The sequence below is a fragment of the Jaculus jaculus genome, chromosome 14 (assembly GCF_020740685.1).
Source record: "Jaculus jaculus isolate mJacJac1 chromosome 14, mJacJac1.mat.Y.cur, whole genome shotgun sequence".
Taxonomy (NCBI): Eukaryota; Metazoa; Chordata; class Mammalia; order Rodentia; family Dipodidae; genus Jaculus; species Jaculus jaculus.
This window is the reverse complement of record NC_059115.1, coordinates 58,866,793-58,881,452: the sequence shown is the minus strand read 5'-3', so window position 1 is coordinate 58,881,452 and position 14,660 is coordinate 58,866,793. Positions and strand designations below refer to the sequence as shown.

At 46.7% G+C, this 14,660-nt stretch overlaps 1 protein-coding gene across 8 annotated transcripts in view; it reads left to right on the top strand.

The window, feature by feature from the left end:
- The window catches only part of Marveld2 (MARVEL domain containing 2), a 28,495-nt gene extending 14,463 nt beyond the window's left edge, over positions 1–14,032 (top strand). For all 8 annotated transcript variants that reach the window (XM_045133952.1, XM_045133953.1, XM_045133949.1 and 5 more), the window contains 4 exons: positions 3,807–3,952; positions 4,262–4,433; positions 11,301–11,351; positions 13,541–14,032. In XM_045133952.1, the coding sequence (XP_044989887.1) occupies positions 3,807–3,952; positions 4,262–4,433; positions 11,301–11,351; positions 13,541–13,660 (489 nt within the window). In that variant the 3' untranslated portion in view covers positions 13,661–14,032. The remainder of the gene's footprint in view (positions 1–3,806; positions 3,953–4,261; positions 4,434–11,300; positions 11,352–13,540) is intronic.
- Positions 14,033–14,660: the final 628 nt, after the last annotated feature.

Sequence of the window (14,660 nt, the reverse complement as noted above, 5' to 3'; positions counted from 1 at the left end):
CCCCCACACCTGTTACCTAGCATTTTTTTAGTGTCGAAAAATAATTATGAGGTTAGAGAGATTGCTTAGTGGTTAAAGCACTTGCCTGCAAAGCCTAAGGACCCGGGTTCAATTTCCTAGTAAGTCAATAAGTCAGATGCACAAGGTGGCACATGTGTCTGGAGTTCGTTCACAGTGGCTAGAGGCCCTGGCACGCCCATTCTGTCTCTCTCATAAATAAAATACTTTTAAGAAACAGGAAAATTGTTATCACTCTTTCATCCAATGTGACTGCCAGGGCTGAATTCGTTCCTCTGGTCCGGTCCAGACATCTCAGTTAGATCCTGGTTCTGTTGTTCGAGGTCCAGATTGGCTCTGTAGAGGCTTCCTCAGCCAGCACACGGAACTCAACTTCTAATCTTTAGAGATGGGCGCTATTTATTTAAGCCAAAAAAAAAAAAGTTTCATGATTCATTTTCAAAACTAACCCTATTTGAAGTCCCATTCACATGAAGAAGCGAAGGCGGGCGTGGTGGCGCACGCCTTTAATCCCAGCACTCTAATCCCGGCACTCAGGAGGCAGAGGTAGGAGGATCACCGTGAGTTCAAGGTCACCCTGAGACTACAGAGTAAATTCCAGGTCAGCCTGGGATAGAGTGAGACCCTACCTCGGGGGGGGGGGGGGAAGGGGGCAAACGTGTTCGCCAAAATAGCTGTGATGGTTCATCTCTGCCTGACGATTTTCCAGGATTGAGAATCACCATGGAAACAAATCCCTGTTCCTGTCTGTGAGGGATTTTTCTAGATTAGATTCGTTGAGGTGGGAGGTCCCACCCTCACTGGTCAGCAGTGTCCTGTGGGTTGGGCTCCCAGACCATGAAAAGGAGATGGCTGGCCAGCGGCACCCCGAGTTCATCACTCTCTCTCCTTCCCGCTTTTTTTGTTTGTTTGATTGTCTTATCGAGGTTGGGTTTCGCCCTAGCCCAAGCTGACCTGGAATTCACTATATCGTCTCAGGATGGCCTCGAACTCACAATGGTTTCCCCTACCTCTGCCTCCCGAACGCTGGGATTAAGGGCATGTGCCACCGCGCCTGCCTCTACGTCCTTCTTGTTCCTGTGATGACGCCAGGCTGGCTGCCAGCTCCCGTGACGCTCCCCCCCACCCCTGCCATGGTGGACTCTACCCTCTAGAACTAGAAGCCAAAAGAAACTCTCTCCTTCCTGCGGTTGTTTCTGGTTGGGCATTTTGTCCCAACAATGAGCAAGAAACGAAAATACTACCTCGCTCACTATTTCCTCATTCTGCCCCCGCTGGGGTTTTCTTGCTCTCTGGCCCCATCTGGGCCTCTTCCCACCTAGCTCAAGGGAAGGGAGCTTCTTCTCCTCTCCATAACCTTCCCCTCGGGCTGGTTTAGTGACCTCTACTAGTCCAAGTGGCTATTTAGGTGGCTTTTAGAAGGAGCTAATGTTAACCATCAAGGCCAGCCAGCCTCAAAGCCGGGAAGTTAGAAAACAAAGGACTTCAACAAAGCCGCCCTGGCAAGATGGAGAGCAAGATTTCAAAATCCTGTTTTGTTCTTTGCTTGCACAGTTTTTGAAAGTTTAAGGCATTAGTGGAGGGGAAGAGGTCGGTTACTGCCCCAGTGAATCATGTTCCCAAGCAGGGTCTGTTTTTCCTCTAGCCAGGGCATTGCCTGCTCTGTTTCCTCACAAACTTGTTTCCAGATCTTCAGGGTACTTTGGGATAGGAATAATACACATTTAAGCAAACAGCTGTCCTCAGATTCGTTTCAAGCGTCAGGCTGTGGGGTGTAGCTCAGTGGTCGAGCACTTGCCTAGCATGTTCAAAACCCTGGGTTCAGCCCAGACATGGTGGCACACACCTTCAATCCCAGCCCTGAGGAGGCTGAGGTAGGACCACCTCTGTGAAGCCTAGGCCAGCCTGAGCTGTACAGTGAGTTCCAGGTCACCCTGGGCTGAAATGAGACCCTGCCTTAAAAAAAGCAAGTCAGGGCTGGAGAGATGGCTTAGCGGTTAAGCGCTTGCCTGTGAAGCCCAAGGACCCCGGTTCGAGGCTTGATTCCCCAGGACTCACATTAGCCAGATGCACAAGGGGGCGCATGCATCTGGAGTTTGTTCGCAGTGGCTGGAGGCCCTGGCGCGCCCATTCTCTCTCTCTCTTTATCTGCCTCTTTCTCTCGATGTCTGTCACTTTCAAATAAATAAATGAAAATAAAAATAAACAAAAAAAAAAAAATCAAGCCGGGCATGGTGGCGCACACCTTTAATCCCAGCACTCGGGAGACAGAAGTAGAAGGATCGCCATGAGTTCAAGGCCACCCTGAGAACACAGAGTGAATTGCCTGGGCTAGAGTGAGACCCTACCTCAAAAAACCAATTTAAAAAAAAAAAAATCAAAACAACACAACAAAACTCTGGGTTCAATCCCCAGCCTCGCAGAGCAAAAGTATCACTGAACCAGATACTTGTGGGGTTTCGCTGTGGCTTTTCCAGTTGTCTTGTGAGCCCCTCTGAACCCCCCCCCCTGCACTGAATAGAATCCCTTCTCTGGCATGGCCAACCTCACAACTTGGTTGGAGTTCTGGGCACCAGAGTTGAGCCTGCTGGTTCTAGGGAGGACTCCTCTCGGGCTCCCAGTCCCCCCCCCGCCCCCCCCCCCCCCGTTCCAGCCCTGGCTGGCCTTGTTGGAGGCCTGTCCCCTGATTCTTCTGTGGGCCACCTCATCATGCGTCCCCTTTCCCTTTTCTGAATATGTAATGTCTTTCCAGAACCCCAGGTGAGGAACACGCAGGCTGTGAGTTCAGACATTGCTCCCATCCTCCGCCGGTTTCCCAGCAGCTCCTCCTCGCGTGTAAAGCCAGGATCAGGATCGGAAAGGGCTCACTCTTGTTTTGTTCTGTGTCACGTTGCTGTGTTATGGAGTTTGTTTTGTTTGAGACGAGGGCTCGCTGCGTAGCCTGCGCCGGCCTCAAGCTTGTCGCCCCCCTGCCTCTAGTGCTGGGGTTCAAGGGCGCACTGCCCCACCCTGCAGAAAGGCTTCTTTCCCTCCGGCGGATTTGTTTGCTTTCTCTTTCCTTTGCAAATTTTTTTAAAATTTATTTTTGGTTTTTCGAGGTGGGGTTTCACTCTAGCTCAGGCTGACCTGGAATTCACTCTGGAGTTCAAGGCGGGCCTCACATTCAGGTTGATCTTCCTCCCTCTGCTGGGATTAAAGGCCTATGAAACCACACCTGGCCCGTTTCCCTTTCTGATAGTGAAAACAGTGGAACTCATTTCCTTCCTCTTCACAATGCTATTTTCAAATGATGCATCCCAACTTTCTGCTGTCATTTTAAAAAATATTTATTTTTATTTATTTATTTGAGAGAAAGAGTCAGAGAGGGGGAAGGAGAGAGAATGGGGCATGCCTCCAGCCACTGCAAACAGACTCCAGACGCATGTGCCACCTTGGGCATCTGGCTTATGTGGGTCCTAGTGAATTGAACCTAGGTCCTTAGGCTTTGCAGGCAACCACTAAACCATCTCTGTAGCCCATAATCCATTTTTTTTGACATTTACCTGATTGGGGCTACAAGGTATTTTTGCCTGTTGGTACTGCTGTGTCCCAAATGTGCTTCTGTTTAGCTCTTATAGAAACATTAAGGAGACCTTTTCATCTAACATGCAATGCTGAAGTAAAATGCTGGTAACTGCTTCTTTTCTTCTCTCTTCCCCTCCACACTTTCTCTCCTAAGAATAGCTCAGGTGGCTTTGCCCTGGCTCCTGTGTACATACTTCTCTCCATTTCTCCTTACTTACTTGTAGTATGAAGTGGTGACCAGTGACAGACAGAGAGACCACGACATTCATTTCCAAGAACTAAGAACTACAAGCATGAAACCTGAACTGCTGAGTGAACACATCCCGGCAGGCCACATTCCTAAGCCCATCGTGATGCCTGACTATGTGGCGTGAGTATCTGAACTCTCGAAGGACCCCCAAGTGTGCCTTCATTTTCCTGCTTGTCTCTGAGGCAGTGCCATACTTACAGTCATTTATGTGGGTAGTTGCTTGGTATCCAAGGTAACATGTTTAAAAAAAAAAAAAAAGGTCCATTACATCTGGTCAATGAGGACCCACTGATTTCCTATTTAGCTTAGTTATATTTTTCCCTGTTGGGGCTGGAACCCAGGGCCTTGGGCATGCCACACAAGCACTGTACCACAGAGCTGCATTGGCAGGAGAAAAGTTAGAACTTTTTTTTTTCGTTTCCCTCTCAGAAAATACCCTGCAATTCAGACAGATGACGAGCGAGAGCGCTATAAAGCCGTGTTCCAAGACCAGTTTTCAGAATACAAAGAGCTGTCTGCCGAGGTGCAGGCTGTCCTGAGGAAGCTGGATGAGTTGGACGCAGTGATGAGCAGATTGCCACATCACTGCGACAGTCGCCAGGTCAGTACCATAGCTGCCCGAGAGGGGCGCTGACGTGTAGAGGGTGAGTTAGGATTACTGAGCGCCTCTGTCTGCTGTCTGTGTCAAAGAAAGCATCGGCTATCCTCAAGGTGACTAGTCAAGATCACCATGCTGGGGCTGGAGAGATGGCTTAGCGGTTAAGATGTTTGCCTGCAAAGCCAAAGGATCCCGGGTCGATGCTCCAGGACCCACGTAAGCCAGATGCACAAGGGGGCGCATGCATCGGGAGTTCGTTTGCAGTGGTTGGAGGCCCTGACATGCCCATTCTCCCTCTCTCTCAAATAAATAAATAAAATATATTTAAAAAAAAAAAAAAAGATTACCATCTGGGCTGGAGAGATGGCTCAGTGGATAAAGCGCTTACTAATCAAACCTGAGTACCCAAGTTCAGACCCCAGGTCCCACTTCAAAGCTGGAAGCCATGGCATTGATGGGGAGGGGGAGGCAGGAGAACGGCCCAGAAGCTTGCAGACCAGCTAGCCTGGCTGGCCTTGCAGTGAAGAAGAACTATATATTCAAACAAGACGGAAGGCAGACAGGACCAGTGTCCGAAAATTGTCCTCTTACCTGCACACGCATGCCATGGCATGCACATACCAACACGCACACGTGTGTGCACACACATAATTCCATTTCCAGGCAGTAGAACACTTCCTTAGTGTGCATAAGGCTCTAGATTTTCTCTCAGCATTACAGAAGAATGCAAAACAACACAAGTGACATAGTTTATTTTAATCTTTTACCCATTTCTCTCCCACCCACTGGGTACTGGAGATCAAATTCAGGCCTCATTTGTGGTGGGCACTCTACCATTGTGCTACCAAGCTTATTCCAATTATCAAGCGGTATCCAAATCTGACAAGCCTTTATGCCAAGTCGGGGCCCTGAAGTAGGCAGGTGGCTCCTTCAAAGTAGGATAATTTGCCAGGCGTGGTGGCGCACGTCTTTAATCCCAGCACTCGGAAGGCAGAGAGGTAAGGGGAATCACTGTGAGTTTGAGGCCAGGCTGAGACGATAGAGTGAGTTCCAGCTCAGCCTGGGCTAGCCTGAGACCCTGCCTCAGAAACAATAAAAAGTAGGATAATTTGAGGAGTGGTTATTGGGAGTCAAGAGTTTCCACACTGCGGCGGGGAGGATGAGAGCAGAGCTGAAGCTAAGCGGAGGCGGCGGGGACACGGAGGGAAGCGAGGAGGAAGGCCCGAGTGACGGGGTTGGAAGGAAGCGTTCTCTGAAGTGTTCTTGTTTCATTCTATAATTTTGAATTTTTGAAGTGAGGCTACCTCATAATCAGTGGCTTTTCTAATCAAATGTAATTTGTTCTTAAGCTTAAGATAGCCGTAAGTCCATCCATTTTACGAGCCTGTCTTAGTGGATCTGTGCACTGGTCACAGGGATACAGCCAGCGCCAGGACATTTTCACCCCCCTACAAAGGAGCCCCGGACCCATTAGCAGTCACTCCCCCAACCACTGAGAGCCACTCTCTATTTTCTGTCTCCCAATTTGCCTTCTGTGAACACCTTGTGTTAAGTCCAGTGCAGTCCTTTACGGCTTCTTTAACTTAGCTGAACATCTTCAAGGATCATCTATATTGTAACAAGAATCAGTTTTTTCAAGGTAGAGTCTCACTCTAGCCCAGGCTTACCTGGAGTCCACTATGTAGTCTCAGTGTGGCCTTGAACTCATGTCAATCATCTTGCCTCTGTTTCCTGAGCGCTGGCATTAAAGGTGTGTGCCACCACACCCAGCTTATTAATTCTTTTGTGTAACAGAATATCATTTTTAATATATTTATAGTATCACTTTTTTTTTTTTTTGGGTTTTTCACAGTAGAGTCTCACTCTGGTCCAGGCTGACCTGGAATTAACTATGTAGTCTCAGGGAGGCCTCAAATTCATGGCAATCCTCCTACCTCTGCTTCTTGAGTGCTGGGATTAAAGGCATGTGCCACCATGCCCAGCTTCCATTTTTTAAATTTTTTTTTTTTTTTTTTATTAGAGAAAGGGACAATGGGTGCACTAGGGCCTCAGCCACTGCATATCAACTCCAGATGCATGTGCCAACATGTGCATCTCTCTTACATGGGTTCTGGGAAATCGAACCTAGATCCTTAGGCTTTGCAGGCAAGTACCTTAACCAGTAAACAATCTCTCCAGCCCCTCATTTCCAGTTTTCATTTTTTAAAGTATTTTTAAAAATTTATTTATTAGAGACAGAGAGAGGGAGGGATATATATATGGAGAGAGAGAGAGAATGGGTACAGTGGGTCTCTAGCCACTACAATCGAACTCCAGACACATGTGCCACCTCGTGCATCTGGCTTACGTGGGACCTGGAGAATCGAACCTGGGTCCTTAGGCTTTGTAGGCAAGCTCCTTAACCATTAAGCCATCTCTCCAGCCCCTCATTTCCATTTTTAAGAGTCATGAAGCTTCTTTGGTTTTTTTGTTTGTTTGTTTGTTTGTTTTTCAAGGTAGGGTGTCACTCTAGCCCTGGTTGACCTGGAATTCATTATGTAGTCTCAGTCTGACCTCAAACTCACAGCATCCTTTCACCTCAGCCTCCAGAATGCTGGAATTAAAGGCATGCTCCACCATGCCTGGCCAGCTTCTTTTTTTTAATTTTTTTTTTGTTGTTGTTGATTTTTATTTATTTATTTGAGAGCAGCAGACAGAGAGAGAAAGAGGCAGATGAGAGATAGAGAATGGGCGTGCCAGGGCCTCCAGCCACTACAAACAAACTCCAGCCTTGTGTGCCCCCTTATTCATCTGGCTAACATGTGTCCTGGGGAATTGAGCCTCGAACCAGGGTTCTTAGGCTTCACAGGCAAGCGCTTAACTGCTAAGCCATCTCTCCAGCCCCTGGCCAGTTTATTTTATTTTATTTGTTTTGGTTTTTTCAAGGTAGGGTCTCACTCTGGTCGAGGCTGACCTGGAATTAACTCTATAGTCTCAGGGTAGCCTCGAACTCATGGCAATCCTCCTACCTTTGCCTCCCGAGTGCTGGGATTAAAGGCGTGCGCCGCCACGCCTGGCCCTGGCCAGTTTCTTAAATAATAAATGTCAAAAGAATTTGTACATCCAAATACAAACACATATATAAATTTTTCCAGAGAATCCACATTAGTTAGGGATCTGTTTATCACACCTACATGTCTTCAAATCACTCATAATTATGAGCTATCTATGTCAGATTTGAACAGTAGTGGCATTTTCAGAATTGCAAAGCAATGGAGTCGTTTAACAAACACACGCACCCTTGTACCAGGAGCAGGAGAAATCCAGCGACAGTGAGAGTGGAGGGTCGTATTGGCTCATTCAAACAGCAGTCAAGGGCCCCAGCTCCAAGAATGGCTACCAAGTCATGCAGTTGCCTTCACGCTGTCAGGACAAAGCCCCCGACCAAAAGCAGCTGATGGGAGGAAGGGTTTCATTTTGGCTTCATGATGGCAGGGGAAAGCATGGCACAAGCAGAGACTGGGCATTTCTGCCACAGCAAGAGAGTGAGCTGGGCTCTGACAAGGGGGAGCTGGCTATAACACCCCTGAGACCACCCCTAGTAACATACCTTCAGCAAGGCTCCCCCCTCCAAAACTGCCACCAGTTGGGGACCAAGCACTCAAAACACACGAGTTTATGGGGGACGTCTGACTCAAGCCACCACAGCAAGTACGGAGGTGCTCGGAAGAGCACGGCATGAGCCAAGTGTTGTGGCACACGCCTGTGGTCCCAGCTACTCAGGAGGCCGAGGCAGGAGGATTATCTGAGCCCAAGAATTCCAGGCCATGGTCCGATAGTGAGGTCCTGTCTCAAAATAAATAAATGCAGTATGGAAAAGAACAAATAGGCCCCGGAAAGTGGATCAGCACAGTTTGGGAAGAGCAGCTGGTTGACGCTAAAAGCCCTGGCAAGTGTGGCAAGGGCTCTAGCATGCAGTCTGCAGTTGGAGGGGACCAGGGTCATAGTTACAGTGGGGAGCCAAGGACCGCACCCCGACCTTGGACTCTGATCTTGAATGGGACATAACAAGCAAGTAACCAACATGACAGGCCCACGGACGGGTATTATCAGTCCTTATCTAAAGTAGAAGTATCAGTTGACTCACATGAGTTGACTTCTCATAGGCACCATCTGAGCTTTGCCTGGACAGTGATCTGAGAGGCTCACTCACTCTCCAGCCAGGCCTCCCAGGAAAAAAGGAGGCGTGTCAAAGCCTATGGGCCCACTGGGAGGTCCTCTTGCAAGTGTTTGTGTACCCTTCCAAAATAAAACAATCACAAGACTTTCCTGAGCCAGGAAAACAGGAATACTGCCACCATTAATCCCTCTCTCTGGTCCACCCCAGCTCTAAGGTTGAGTGCCTGTGACAGTCTCCAGGAGGCTGTCCGGCACTCTCTCTGCATGTCTGGCATAGTGACCTACCCAATAGCCATCTCCCCTGGCCCAGGTCATGTTCTAGCCCATTCCAGCTGAATGACCAGGATTGCCTCTCACCGCTGTCCAGTGACCTTGACACAAATGAAACTCGGGTTTTCAGTGCACAGAGCATATTGATGAGCTGAAATATACTAAGGGGAGGATGTGGGCAAGTGATGGGAAATGTTCTTAGGCGAAGCTTTCAATTAGTGTAGATGATTGTATGTTTTACTACCAAGTGTCTGTACAGTGTCTGCCAGTCCATGCACATAGGTTCACACGGGTGCATGAAGGCATTGCTCTGGTCATCTGTTCCCTTTGGAGAGGTTGACCCCTTTAACAAACTTTATATTTACTATAAAATTTAGAATGGAATTAGAAGGAACCTTATATCAGCTGTTTTCAATTTAAAAAAAAAATTTTTGGTTTACTTTTATTTATTTGAGAGCAACAGAGAAAAAAAGAGGGTGTGGGGAGAGAGAGAGAGAGAGAATGGGCATGCCAGGGCCTCCAGCCACTGCAAACGAACTCCAGTCATGTGCGCCCCCTTGTGCATCTGGCTAACGTGGGTCCTGGGGAATCAAGCCTTGAACCAGGGTCCTTAGACTTCACAGGGAAGTACTTAACTGCTAAGCCATCTCTCCAGCCCGATTTTCAATTTTTTAATAGGGTCTAGAAAGATGGCTCAGCAATTAAGGCACTTGCCTGCCAAGCCTAACCACCTGAGTTCAATTTCCCAGTACCCACATAGGCCAGACGCACAGAGCGGTGCGTGCATCTCGAGTTCATCTGTAGTGGGTAGAGGCCCTGATGCGCCCATCTCTCTCTCTGTATCTCTCTGCTTGCAAATAAGTTTTTTAAAAAATTTGAAGTTAAGCCTGGCGTGGTGGCACATGCCTTTAAACCCAGCACTTGGGAGGCAGAGGTAGGAGGATCGCCGTGAGTTCAAGGCCACCCTGACACTCCATAGTGAAATCCAGGGCAGCCTGGGCTAGAGTGAGACCCTACCTCGAAAAACCAAAAAAATAAAAAACAAAAAATAAATTGAAGTTAAATAGTGAGCCAGGTATGGTGATGCAGGCCTTTATTCCCAGCACTTGGGAGGTAGAGGTAGGTTGGATTACCATGAGTTCAAGACCACCCTGGGACTACCTCACAAAACTAGTAAAAAAAAAAAAAAAGTTAAATAGCTCCAGCATCTTAATCTCTACACATGACACATGATTACATGAAAGTGAACAAAGAGGAAGAAAATGATGCTGTAGCTGATGACATGGCTGTTAAGTTCAGGGCCCTTTGTAACTTCAAACAAATGAACCTCCTGACAACCATGTGAAGCGCTTGCACTGTCTCCACGTTACCAGTCAGGAAAGTGCCTCTGAGGACAGACAGCTTACCCAGGCTCACACGGGTGGCCAGTGATGGCACCAGGACTCAGGCTGGGCTCATGCAGGCAGGACCTTCCTTGTTTACTCCTGGGCACCAGCACCCAGTACGTACTGCATATTCCAGTATTTGTCCAGTGAATTAAAATTGGGGCAGTGTTTTCATTATAGCTTTGTGTAGGAGGGTTTGTTTGCCTGCTTTGTTTTTTTAGAAGTTCTTTTTTAAAGTATATTTTATTTATTTATTTGAGAGAGAGAAAGGCAGATAGATAAAGAATGGGTGCACCAGGGTCCTAGCTACTGTAAATAAACTATAAACGCATGCATCACCATGTGCATCTGGCTTATGAGTACTGGGGAATCGAACCTGGGTCCTTAGGCTTCACAGGCAAGCACTTTAACTGGTAAGCCGTCTCTCCAGCCCTACTTGATGTTTTTTTTTTTTTTTAATTATTTATTTATTTATTTATTTGAGAGCGACAGACATAGAGAGAAAGACAGATAGAGGAAGAGAGAGAATGGGCGCGCCAGGGCTTCCAGCCTCTGCAAACGAACTCCAGACGCGTGTGCCCCCTTGTGGATCTGGCTAACGTGGGACCTGGGGAACCAAGCCTCGAACTGGGGTCCTTAGGCTTCACAGGCAAGCGCTTAACCGCTAAGCCATCTCTCCAGCCCTACTTGATGGTGTTTGACACAGGGTCTCCCTCTATAGCTCAGGCCAGCCTTGAACTCAAGGTGATCCTCCGCCATAGTCTCCCATGTGCCAGGATTACAGGCATATAATATGCCTTGCAAGAAAACATTGCTTTCTGCCAAGCGTGGTGGTGCACGCCTTTAGTCCCAGAGCTTGAGAGACAGGGGTAGGAAGATCACCATGAGTTCAAGGCCACCCTGAGACTATATAGTGAATTCCAGGTTAGCCTGAGCTAGAGTGAGACCCTACCTCGAAAAACCAAAAAAAAAAGATGCTTTAATTGCAAGTGTATTTTGAGACATAATTTGAGTAAATCCAAATGCCTTAACATAAATAAAAATATATTATTTTTAGGAACATGAAAGAATTTCAAGAATCCATGAAGAATTTAAGAAAAAAAAGAATGTGAGTACAATAATTTTCTTCAAAATGTTCTTATCAGCTGATAATTGACAGAATTTAGATTTTTTTTCTTCTGGTCTTTCTAGCTCAGGCTGACCTAGCTTAGTGGTTGAAGTGCTTGCCTGCAAAGCCTAATGACCAAGGTGCAATTCCTCAGTACCTACACAAAGCCATCTGCAGTGGTGCATACATCTAGAGTTTCTTTGCAGCCCTGGTGCACCCATTCTCCCTCTCTTTTTTGCAAATAAATAAATAAATATTTTTTAAAAAATGGCAGGTGGTGTTCAGCAACAAGAGGCCCTAATGTGTCCACACACAAACACAAATTAAAAAAATAAATTAGAGCTGGGGAGATGGCTTAGCGGTTAACCGCTTGCCTGTGAAGCCTAAGGACCCCGGTTCGAGGCTCGGTTCCCCAGGTCCCACGTTAGCCAGATGCACAAGGGGGCGCACACATCTGGAGTTCGTTTGCAAAGGCTGGAAGCCCTGGCACGCCCATTCTCTCTCTCTCTCTCCCTCTATCTGTCTTTCTCTCTGTGTCTGTTGCTCTCAAATTAAAAAGAAAAAAAAAATTAAAAAAATAAAGTAAAATAAAATAAATTAGAGCTGGGGAGATGGCTTAGCGGTTAAGGCACTTGCCTGCAAAATCAAAGGACCTAGGTTCAAATCCCCAGAACCCATGTAAATCAGATGCACAAAGTGGCACATGCATCTGGAGTTCGTTTGCAGTGGCTGGAGGGCCTGGCATGCCCATTCTCTATCTATCTGCCTCTCTCAAATAAATAAAAATAAACAAAAAAGAATGCTTTTGTGAAAAATATTTTTAACAACATAAAACAATAAAAATTAAAAAAAAAAAGATATATGTTTTAGCCAGGTGTGGTGGCACACACCTTTAATCCCAGCACTTGGGAGGCAGAGGTAGGAGGATCGCCGAGAGTTTGAGGCCACCCTGAGACTACATAGTGAATTCCAGGTCAGCCTGGACCAGAGTGAGACCCTACCTCGAAAAACCAAAATAAATAAATAAATAAATAAATTAGAGCAATTATAGTATACTATAGTAAAATCGCTAGTATCATTACTCTTGCGCTTTGGGTATTTTATTTTTTTAGCATTTAGCTTTTTATTCATTTTTATTTATTGATTTGAGAGCGACAGAGTGAGAAAGAGGCAGATAGAGAGAGAGAGAAAATGGGCGTGCCAGGGCCTCCAACCACTGCAAACGAACTCCAGATGCGTGCACCCCCCCTTGTGCATCTGGCTAACATGGGTTCTGGAGAATTGAGCCTCGAACTGGGGTCCTCAGGCTTCACAGGCAAGCGTTTAACCACTAAGCCATCTCTCTAGCCCACATTTAGCTTTTTATTTATTTACTTGCATGTAGGTGTATTTATGGGCATGTAGGGTCTGTTGGAACTACAAATACATTCTTACCTGGCTTTATGTGGGTGGCAGAGGAATTGATCCTGGGCCAGCGAGTTTTTTTATTTTATTTATTTATTTGTTTGTTTGTTTATTTGAGAGCGACAGACACAGAGAGAAAGACAGATAGAGAGAGAGAATGGTCGCGCCAGGCTTCCAGCCTCTGCAAACGAATTCCAGACGTGTGCGCCCCCTTGTGCATCTGGCTAACGTGGGACCTGGGGAACCGAGCCTCGAACCGGGGTCCTTAGGCTTCACAGGCAAGCGCTTAACCGCTAAGCCATCTCTCCAGCCCCCAGCTAGTTTTTGCAAGCAAATGCTTTTTACTGTTTGGCCATTTCTCCAGTCCCAAAAAAGTTTGTCTACATATATATTTTTTTTGGGGGGGCGTGTTTCAAGGTATGGTTTCACTCTAGCTGACCTGGAATTCACTATGTAATCTTAAGGTGGCCTTGAACATTCCTACTGGGATTAAAGGTGTGTGCCACCACATCCATCTTGGAGAGACCCTTATTAATATTTTCTATAGTTAACTATTACAAACATGCTTTTTGTATGGCCCACTTGATTTTGCTGTGAACCTAAAACATAAGACTAATTTTCAAAATAGAGGGTTTAATTGTTATTCTAATCATACAGGCTTTGAATCTTGAGAAAATTCTGTTGCATAGGGCCTTTCCTGTGTGATAGCATATGTTTATGTTCTGTCAGTGGGAAAACCAGATGCTGAAATAATGGCTGTTTTATTTTATTTTTATTTTTAACAGGATCCTTCATTTCTGGAAAAAAAGGAACGCTGTGAATACCTCAAGAATAAACTTTCTCACATAAAGCAAAGAATTCAGGAATATGATAAAATAATGAATTGGGATATACAAGGTTACTGAAACTATTTTTATAGCCAATTTGCTATTTATTTACTGTCTTTTTTTACACTAGTTCCTGAAGTAGAGAAACAGGTGCTTCCTGAATCAGCTTCTACTTGGTTTAACTGTCTGCAGGGTTAAACAATATGATTTTACTTAGGCGGTTCAAAACAACTGCATACCAGTTAAAGGCATTTACTGAGATGGAAGACTCCTGTGCCTACTTGCAGTTTCATCTTTGTCTCATTAAGATGTGCCGCCTTAAGCCGGGCACTGTGGCACACATCTTTAATCCCAGCTCTTGGGAGACAGAGATGGAAGGATCTCTGTGAGTTCAAGGCCACTTGAGCCTACATAGTGAATTTCAGGTCAGCCTGAGTTGGAGTGAGACCCAACCTCGGAAAACCCAAAAGAGCCAGACGTGGTGGAACACACCTTTAACCCCAGCACTCAGGAGGCAAAGACAGGAAGATCGCCATGAGTTCAAGGCCACCCTGAGACTACATAGGGAATTCCAGTTCAGCCTGGGCTAGAGTGAGACCCTACCTCAACACCTCCCCCACCAAAAAAAAAAGAAAAAGCGCTGCCTTAAGAGCACCCGTCCTCGGGTGATGAGCAAGGGGTGTTGTTTTTTTCCCCTTCCTCAGGCCGGTTCTCAGGGATGCTCTGGGACAAACTTCTCTTCCTAAGAAAAATTCCAGAAGACTCTTCTTAAAAGGATTTATTTCTTCCCCTGGAAGGGGCTTGAATCCCAGATCCGCGTTATCAAGCTCTGTGATCCGGGGCAAGTTGCTTAATCTTCCCGTGCCCGTTTCTTCTTCTGCAGAATTCAGCTCAAGTAGTGCCTACCGCATCGCGCAGTTAGTGTTCGTGTTTGTCAAGCGTGCAGAGCAGAGCCTGGCACGTTGTAAACTGGGCACTAGTGATTGTGCCTTAGCTGCGGAAGTGGATGCGTCACAGAGAGTTGATTTCATGAAGCCCCCCTCGCAGGCTGGGGCGGGGGCTCAGTTCCTGCACTGCG